The sequence below is a fragment of the Cicer arietinum genome, chromosome 3 (assembly GCF_000331145.2).
Source record: "Cicer arietinum cultivar CDC Frontier isolate Library 1 chromosome 3, Cicar.CDCFrontier_v2.0, whole genome shotgun sequence".
In the NCBI taxonomy this organism is placed as follows: Eukaryota; Viridiplantae; Streptophyta; class Magnoliopsida; order Fabales; family Fabaceae; genus Cicer; species Cicer arietinum.
Genome location: NC_021162.2, coordinates 232,272 through 242,261, shown reverse-complemented (window position 1 = coordinate 242,261; position 9,990 = coordinate 232,272). Strand labels below are relative to the sequence as shown.

The following is a 9,990-nucleotide window of genomic DNA, read 5'->3' as shown; positions in this document are numbered from 1 at the left end:
TAGTTTTTATAAACTCTAGAGAAGAGGAGACACATCCCATAATTTTGTAGTTTTTTTCATAAAATTTTAAAATAATACTATTCACTATTCAGTACTTATAATTAAGTAAATAAAAAATACAAATGTTATTTTTGTGTAACACCATACCTCAAAAGTTTTTAATTAGAAACAATATCATGAACACAACAAGAATACATGATTTTTGTTAGGGACAAAAGCCCTCACAAAGGGGAAAAAAACAACCACAAAGTAGGCATTTGTGGTGGCCTTAGGCAGCCACAAATAAGGTAGTCACAAACCTTTGTGGCGGCCAAAACGGTCACAAAGTGTGAAAATTTCGTTGTCTCTTGTGAGGGCAAATGCCCTCTCAGATGCTCTATTAATCTTTGTTTTTTCTCTCTTCTGTTTGTAAGCATATGTGTTCTATTTCCTCTACAAAGTACTCCAAACATTTTCACCAATCCAATTCGGCTGTTTTTCCTCGCCCTTATTACGTGCGTACGCCAACATAGATGACAGACGCTTGGATAAGCAATGGTCAAAAGAAGCCAAAACCGCAGCATCATGCTCTCTTTTCCAAGTACATTTAGTCTGTTGTTTGTTTAAATTTAAAAAATATTAAAAATATAATTCAATTAAGCAATCAAATGTATAATTAGTAATTAAATAAATTAATCTAATCACTTACTTTGAAACAATGTAAAAATTGATCAACTTCACTAAATTGAGGTGTCTTATCCTCTTTTATCTCACCCCAAGACAACCATGGTTTTTTATATTTCTCTTGTATGACTTCAACAATTGCCTTTGCAGATGATTTAAAAGGAAAATATCTTTAAAGTTTACATGCAAATTAAATATAAAAATGAATTAATAAAATAATGTAACATGCAATAATGAAATATTTAACAATCATAATTTAAAATAGTTTACATACCCATCTCCTTCTGGAATGATGACAATGCGGTTGTAGCAATCAACACATCCGGGTTCCATTACTTCGTCTATGGTATAAGGCTCTATAGGGACCTCATGATATAGAGGAATAGCTCCACCACTAGTACCAATCGTCGGCATCGGCATGAGAGATGGGTCATTAACAACACGTGGTTTAACAACTTTTTTCTTACCACATGATGTTTTAGATATTCCTCGTATTCCCACCGTTCCCGTTCCTCCTGATCTTTCCGATCCTCCTACTCCCAACACTGAAGCCATATCTATATATATATATATATGTGTGTGTGTGTGTGTGTGTGTGTGTGTGTGTGTGTATGTACAATTAACATAAATTAATAATGAAATATACATAAATAAATTATAAATAAACATAATTAAAGAAATATATATATATATAATGCATAATTAATTAATTGTCTTCGTCATCGTCATCATCGTCGTCGTCATTTGACGAGTGAATTAAATCACTGCCTTCATCATTCTCTAATTCTTCTATTTCTTGTTCATCAACTTCTTCTCTAATGTTTGACTCATGACAAAGTTGACTAATAGTCTCATCTCCAATCACATGATCCAAATTTGATATTTCATCTATTTGATATGCAACTTCTTCATTTTGATCTGCTTCAACTTCTTCTATTCCACTCGTTGGTCTTGTTTTGATTGCAACACACCAACTTTGTTTGCTTATGAAAGTTGATGGATAAGGAACATAATACACTTGTCTGACATTATGGGCTAGGGCAAATGGATCAAACCGTGAATATTTTTTGCTCATACGAATGTCTACATTATTGGATATCAAATTGAACTTAGTTCATCTTCTAGATGGATCAAACCACTTACAGTAAAACAACACCACTTTTTTCACATAATCTAGGAACGTATAGTCAATTTCGTAAATATGCTCAATTATGTTGTAGAAATCTTCTACTACACCACTATCAGACACACTTTTCATACAAACTCCACTATTAATTGTTTCTTTTCCTTCGGTCCAAGATTCAGTGTGAAATTTATATCCATTGACGTAATAGGTGTGCCATTCTTTGAAACTTCTACTCGGGCCCATAGATAAGGGCCTCAAGTGGATGTTGATAGGAGTTTGTTCTTCGAGATGTACTTGTTGTTGAAACCATAATGGGAAATTTGAATGTATATCAACAGATGATTGTCCTGTAGTTAAAAATGCTCTGATCGATGACCATATATATGGTGAATATCAATTTAATCATATAAATATAATAAAAAAAAGAGGAATTTAAAACGTACTCAATGTATGGTTTAACTTCAGTGCAGTTAATCAAAACGTGAACATGTGCCGCATTAAATACTTTGTCACTTGGCCATAAAATCGGAAAATCCCTACTAGCATGATGACCAGACAAGCAAAAAACTGATAAAGCATGTGGATGACGTAGAACACTATCAGTAGCGTTCCTTCCGTTAACTGGTGACAACATTTCGTTGTTGAAATAACGAGAACAAAAGTGTGTTGTTTCACGGTGTAGGCAAGATGGACAAATTGAGCCCTCAACTCTAGCTTTATTTTTCAACGACCGTTTTGAATAACCTATGAACCTATAATATAAAAAGAGATGTACAATAAGCTCCATGTGTGTGTATATATATATATATATCACCTTTCAAATGGATACATTCATCTATACTGAACTGGTCCACCAAGCCTAGCTTCACTTGCAAGATGCACTGAGAAATGCTCCATGGAATAAAAAAACCCAGGAGGGAATACTTTCTCCAACTTACATAGAATCATCGAAATGTCATTTTCCATCTTGATGAGATCTTTATCAATGAGTGTTGAAGAACACAAATTCTTGAAATATTGACTCACTTCAATAAGTGGGTTCAATACATGTGTCGGTAAAGCACTAAAGGCAATAGGAAGTAAACACTCTAAAAATATATGACAATCATGACTTTTCATCCCATGCATCCTCCCATTTTCCACATCAGCACATCTTGCCAAATTAGAACAATAACCGTCAGACGTCTTCAACTCTTTGATCCAACGATAAACAAATTTGGCTTTATCAGAAGATAAAGTGTAATTCGCACGAGGTTTTAGGGTCTTGCTGTTTTGTTCCACCAACAACAAATCTGGTCGTCTGCAATATATACCTATGTCTTTTCTAGCTTTGTCATTATCTTTTGTTTTCCCTTTCACATTCATCACATTATTAAATATGTTGTCAAAGAAATTTTTCTCGATATGCATAACATCAAGATTATGTCTCAAAATATTATCTTTCCAATACGGTAGATCCCAAAAAATACATATTTTTGTCCAATTGTGCCATTGTCCGTAACCTTGTGGTTTACAAGCCACACCATTAACAACATGTACCTTTGGCATATCTTTTACTTTATTCCAAACTTGTTCTGATGTCAATTTAAGCGGAGGTCCTAGACTTTATGCATAGCCCTTCATAAATGCAGCTTTGTTCCTTCTGAATGCATGATCAGCAGGTAATAACCTACGGTGCGAGTCAAACCACGATGCCTTCCCGCCAAATTTTAAAGTAAATGCTTTTGTATCTTCCATACAAATAGGACGAGCTAATTTACCATGGGTGCCCCATCTTGACAACATCCCATAAGCGGAGAAATCATTAATGGTCCACATCAAAGCAGCTCTCATCATAAAATTTTCTCTCCGAGCAATATCATATGTAAAGACACCCCTCCACAACCTCTTCAAATCGTCAATCAAAGGTTGTAAAAAAATATCAATACCAGTTGTAGGATTAGAAGGACCTGGTATCACAACAACTAAGAACATATCATGAGGAAGATTATAAAGAGTAACAATAACCGGCCAACAAGAATAAGGAGTAGACGATGCTTGTATGTAAGGCGTAAATCCATTTGAGGATAATCCAAGTCTTACATTGCGTGGATCTGACAAAAAATCATGATGCATTTCATCAAAGTGTTTCCATGCCTGACCATCAGACGGATGTCGCAAGTCACCTGAATTTCTTCTATTCTCATAATGCCACGTCATCTTTCCTGCAATTTGTATTGATGCAAACATTCTTTGCAATCTTGATACAATAGATAGGTAAAATATTGCTTTCTTTGGAATTGATTTTCTCCTACTTACCCTAGAGTTATTCCTTTGGTGATACCTTGGTTGTTGACAAAACTTATATTCAACTAAGTTGGCATCATTTATACCAAATTCATTGTCATAATACAACATGCAACCTTTAACACAACAATCAATCTTCTTGACACCTAATCCTAACTTTGACACTAACCGTTTAGCATCGTAATAACTTTGCGGCAAACCATCTCTAACAGGTGTTGCGTCTAGCATCATTTTAGTCATCAAATCCAAAGCTAAATCAGGAACATGAAATTGAGACTTTAGACCTAATAATCTAATACACATTGATAACTTTGAGTTTGAAGAACCTTCAAACAACGGTTTATTTGTCTCTTTCAAAAGACCATAAAATCTCTGAGCTTCTTCATTGGGAAGTCCATCGGTATCGTCATATTGATCTTCATTGAATGACAAATTAACCCCAACAGCATCCGAGATCATATCATTCATCGCCTCAAAGTGTTGATAGTTATAATAATCTATACCTAACATGGTAGTACTACTTGAAGGACCTGTGTTATAATTCTCCATAGATGTACTAGTATTAGGCGCCGCTGGAGACTCTTCTCCATGATTAGTCCAAATCCAGTAGTTAGGCATAAATCCATCTGCATACAAATGCACTCTTTCATCACCTCAAAGTGTTGATAGTTATAATAATCTATACCTAACATGTTAGTACTACTTGAAGGACCTATGTTATTCTCCACACATGTACTAGTATTAGGCGCCGTCAGAGACTCTTCCCCATAAATAGTCCAAATCCAGTAGTTAGACATAAATCCATTTGCATATAAATGCACTCTTATTTCATCTTCACTTTTAAACCGTCTACATCGACATAAACAATATGGACATCTCATTCCCCCTTCATCTTCGACAATTTTCTGCACTCTCGCAAAATTGAAAAAGTCTTCAACCTTGTTAGCAAAACGTTGTTTAAGACCCTTCCTTCCAAGAAAATTCCTATCGTACATCCAACTACGGTCTATATCTATATATATATATATATATATATATATATATATCGATGTTTTATATATTAATTGCTTTATTTTTCAAAACCATTATATATAAACTTTGACATACTTTATAAGTCAATTAGGGGAGCATTTGCAAACAATATAATAAATTATTATCAAGACTATAATTATATAAACCGAAATAAAATTTTAAATGATGTTTAATGAAATTTTTCATAAAATAATTAACTCCTTATATATAAACAAAAATAGAGACTGTTAAAGTATATAAAATTTTTGTACTAATTCAACTACAACTCTTTTTAATAACTAACAAAAAAATATTAATATCATCAATTTTAATTATATTTTTTAAAAAAAATAGTTATATTAAAATCAATAAGTTTTACATGTGTTTCAAATTTTTATTTATCATATATTATGTAAACAACATAATTTCTATTTTTTTATAAATAAATCTATAATAACACATATTTTACTAATCTATATTTTAAAAATAATATAAATATATTTATAATATCACATATATATTTTACTAATCTAAATTTTAAATTTATAAAATACTAACTTGATGCCAGGTAGTGTCTAACTTGAAACTTTCACAGAGCTGAGAACTCTTCGAAGTAAACACAATATCACCACTGTCAAAATAAAAATTCAATAATATTAATTACATAAATAACTTCAAATCAAAAATAAAAATAAAAAACTAAATATATAATATAATATAAACTTACCAAAATTCAAGATAATAAAGAACAAGTTTGGAGGAATAATTTTTGTAGAGAGAAGGTGGAGAGAAAATTTAGAAAGAAGGTTTAGAGAGAAGATAGAAGTGAAAAATGATAAGAGGAGTGAAGTGATATTTATAGAAAATGGTTGACCCTTTGTGGCGGCCAAAGCAGCCACAAAGTGCAACGGATCTATGAATTTTGTGGCGGCCAAAACGGTCAGAAAGGCAGGCGTTTGTGGCGGCCTGGGCGGCCACAAATGGCAACGGAACTATGGAAATTTGTGGCGGCCTTTGCAGCCACAAAGGGTAATGGCTCAATGCGTTTGTGGTGGCCACAAATGGCAACGAGACTTTGGGATTTTGTGGCTTTGCAGCCACAAAGGGTAACGACTCAATGCGTTTGTTGCGGCCTGGGCGGCCACAAATGGCTTGCCTTTGTGGCGGCCTTTACCCTCACAAAGGGTTGATTTTGTGGCTGCCTAAACCCTCACAAAATCACATTGTGATTTTGTGAGAGTTTAGGCAGCCACAAAATCCAGCTGAATTTTTAAGCTTTTGTGAGGGCTTTTACAACCACAAATAAAGACCAATTTGAATTTTTATATTTGTGAGGGTTTTTTCGATCACTAATTTATGAGGATTTTTTTGGGTCACAAAATATTTATAAAGTTGACCACAAATAAGGGAATTTCTTGTAGTGGAATACATAGATTTGTCATCTCAAAACCCCACACTCAAAACAAAATTAACAAGAAGAAAATCTTAAAATTCTGTTCTCCATCCACATTGGGGTGTGAATGTGATACATACCCACCCATCCCCAATAAGTTCTCCATCCACAACCATTACCATAAAAGTGGCAATAAAATCTAAAAAGAAATCTTAAGAATCCAATTATTATTTGGCACAATTTTTATTAATGTTAAACTCTTCTAAAACAAGTTCTTCAAATCAGTGAGAATAAAGCAAAAACAAAAAAAATTATTTCAGAAGACTTTAAAATAAACCTATTTTGCACTGTTGGAATTTGATTTTTTTTACATTAAAATAATACAAAGAGAACCAATTGTTTTACTTCAACTAACCATAAAATCAATTTGTAGAATTATTATGCAAGAATGATTTGTTCCTTTTAATCACAATTACCCAAAAAAATTAAGATTTTAAAAAATTAATAGAAGAAAAAATAAAGTCAAGATAAGCTGACCCATGATGACTTGAGTAAGAAATTATAGTTGCACCTGCAGCAATTTAAATCTTCTAGAAACTTTTGTTACATGAAAATAAAATGTGATAGAATAATAACCAAAGATGTCTTTGCAATTCCTACTACATTGATAGCTATGCTTAATGCATATGACATTGAAAATGACAGGGAAAAGCAACGTACTTAATTTTTTTATTAAGATATATAATGTAATCATATTTTATTTCACTATCAATTCTAACTAGCTAATAAATTTTAGTACATGTTTGAATTGATACTAAATTTGACAAAATTACATCGATTTACTGTAATTTTAATAAAAATTACATTTATCTGAAATTTTAATATCACCATAATTTTATCAATTTTGTCTTCTATCCAAAGGCACGTACATTTAACTTAGCTAAGTGATAGTGTTAATTATCTATTGAGATATGCAATTTAGCCTCATCTCAAAACCATTGGTGCGATTCTGATAGTCTTGAATAGTTTGATCAATTTCAGATTGTGTATTCATGACAAAAGGTCCTTGTTGAGCAATTGGCTCATTCAATGGTTGTCCTCCAATCAACAAAAACCTCAAAGGCTTTGAAGATTTATTCCAAACACTAAGGCCATCACCTTGAGTGAAAACAATGACATGATGAGCCACAATTGGTGATGAATTTTGTGAACCAAAAACACCTTCCCCTTCAATTATATATGCAAAAGAATTCCATGACTCAGGAATACTCTGATGCAGCTCAGTTCCTGGTATCATTGAGAAATCAAGGAACATTATTGGTGTTCTTGTGTAGACTGCTGAATCCACTCCCATTGCTTTTCCTGCTATCACTTTCACTTCAACACCCTCTTTTTCTGCTGTTACTATCTTTTCACTTGGTACTTCTTTATATTTTGGCTCAATCCTAAATCAAATATCCAACAATAAAATAAACTTAGCATTACAAATCCAACTCTTTCGGTGTTTCAACCAAAATCACTTGGTTAATACATCATAGACAATACATATGGTTCGATGCATGTGTTAATTTGTGTATAAACATTAAATCATATTATATATTAACATTACATTTTGTCATTGGCTGATAAATTGATCCAAAGTTGCAATGCATTGTTGTTTGCTTCTGCAGGCATTTCAGAGTGGATAATTCCTCTGCCTACAGTCATCCACTGCACACAAAAGAGAAATTAGGATTAGTATATTAATTAAGAAAGATTAGAACTATACAATATTCCAATTAATCTTGTTGGTATAGTTTTTGTATAACTTTTTATGATGAATTAGTGTTGTTAATTAAGTACCTGAATATCACCAGCTCTTATTGTACCCTTGTGGCCAGCAAAATCTTGGTGAGTTATACCACCCTGAATTAATCCAATAAAGTAATTTTTAGCCAAATATTTAATACTAATGTTGAAGGTGATATAAATTAAATGTAACTAAACATAGATACATACCTCTAGCATATAGGTCACTGACTCAAAACCTGCAAATGAGATAGATGCAAATCAAAATATTATTAAAAGAAATTATATATGAAAATAGTACAGGAATTAGGAGAACAAAATTTAAAAAAAAAAAACCTCTGTGTGGATGATCTTGAAATCCTCCAGGAGGAGACACTGCAAAGTCAAACAAGGAACCATGCTGAGAATTAATTAATGTTATATATATATATATATATATATATATATGGTCTTAATCGCCGAGTTTACGGAAAAAAAAAGTCTAGATAATCTAAAATTAAATAGATAAAATTTGATCAATAATTATTTTAATCAAAATTTTAACTCAATTTTTTTAAAAGATTTGTCTTTTGTAAAAAATGAAATAAAATATTAAATAATGAGAGAATTTGTAACAATAAAAGTTATGTGAACAATGAGAATAACTAACTTTATATTGTATCTAATACTTCACTTGCTGAACCACTTATAGATACAACAAAATAGAACACAAGAAGTCAACCAAACAAAGTGATCCAATAGTTGTTTGGATTGAATGTACCTGAGAAGTGATACAACAATACAAACGGATCCAAATTCTTCAGCTCGCTACTGAGAATCAAATATGATAATATCAAATAAATGCAAAAAAATAAAATAAAAAGGCAATATTATTCAATTCAAATTTATTTGATTAATAAACCAAATGCATATATAATACCTTCCAATGCCTTTTCTAACAACAATTCCATCCCCTTCACTTTGAGATTGGGCCAAAACCTTCTTGAAAACCAACCTGGGGGTGCTAAAAGCAAATGAATTATCTAATATTTCTGACATATGGATTTGAAACAACAAATCTTGGTAGCAGTAAAAGGTTCAAAGTTTTCTTTGCGTGCTTTTTTTTTTACATGTGAAAGAAAACAACTACACATATACATATTTATACTAGTGATGAAGACGCATTAAAAGAAAATAAAAATAATTTTTTTTTGTACAATTTAATCTGTTGGGTTTGATATTTGACATTTTTAGCGTGGGCGAGTAGGGTCCACTTCCTCATTCTTATGACATCAATATCTTGTCATCATGATGATTGCAATCTTTTTCCAATCTCCAATTCTCATCTTTCCATCTATATATGTTAAAAAATATATGCTTTTAAAAGGAGAAAAAAAAAATACATTCTTATTTTGAACTTCTAATAATGAGTTTTTCAAAATAAGATAAATTGGTTTCAGATTCTCTTTGCAATTTTATATTTCTATATATTGTTGATGAAATAATTTATGAAATTACTTATATTAAAGATTTTTCACTAAATTGATCACCAATTTTAAACTTTTAACTAAAATAATATTTTAATATTTGCACGTGTGATATGTTTAAAACATAAAATAATTCGTCGTCGAATTTTATAAGAGAAGTCCTATACAATTAGGCATGGTAATAGGACAAAACAAAGATCGATTTTATCTCTCCTATTTTTGTATTTGATTAGTCGAAGAAATCCACATCTGTCTTA

General features: G+C 31.7%; 1 protein-coding gene across 3 annotated transcripts; it reads right to left on the bottom strand.

The window, feature by feature from the left end:
- Positions 1 to 7,178: 7,178 nt before the first annotated feature.
- On the bottom strand, positions 7,179 to 9,384 carry LOC101508442 (pirin-like protein 2). 3 transcript variants are annotated; one of them, XM_004515524.4, is made up of 7 exons: positions 9,187 to 9,384; positions 9,028 to 9,077; positions 8,604 to 8,642; positions 8,478 to 8,506; positions 8,322 to 8,384; positions 8,089 to 8,189; positions 7,179 to 7,924 (listed from the first exon to the last, which is right to left on the bottom strand). In XM_004515524.4, the coding sequence occupies exons 1-7, from the start codon at positions 9,303 to 9,305 to the stop codon at positions 7,441 to 7,443; spliced, it is 885 nt and encodes a 294-aa protein (XP_004515581.1). In that variant the 5' UTR covers positions 9,306 to 9,384; the 3' UTR covers positions 7,179 to 7,440. The 3 variants fall into 3 exon arrangements, with proteins under 3 accessions (XP_004515581.1, XP_004515582.1, XP_012567322.1); XM_004515525.4 differs by having other exon boundaries at positions 9,028 to 9,074; XM_012711868.3 differs by lacking the exon at positions 9,028 to 9,077 and having other exon boundaries at positions 9,187 to 9,364.
- Between the last annotated feature and the right edge of the window lie 606 nt (positions 9,385 to 9,990).

Excerpts from the sequence above, each read along its gene's own strand:
- LOC101508442 (XM_004515524.4), bottom strand. The coding sequence starts at position 9,305 with ATGTCAGAAATATTAGATAATTCATTTGCTTTTAGCACCCCCAGGTTG. Across the intron at positions 8,190-8,321 it reads TAAGAGCTGGTGATATTCAG|TGGATGACTGTAGGCAGAGG; the intron begins GTACTTAATTAA and ends TTTTGTGTGCAG. Across the intron at positions 7,925-8,088 it reads TTATCAGCCAATGACAAAAT|GATTGAGCCAAAATATAAAG; the intron begins GTAATGTTAATA and ends TATTTGATTTAG.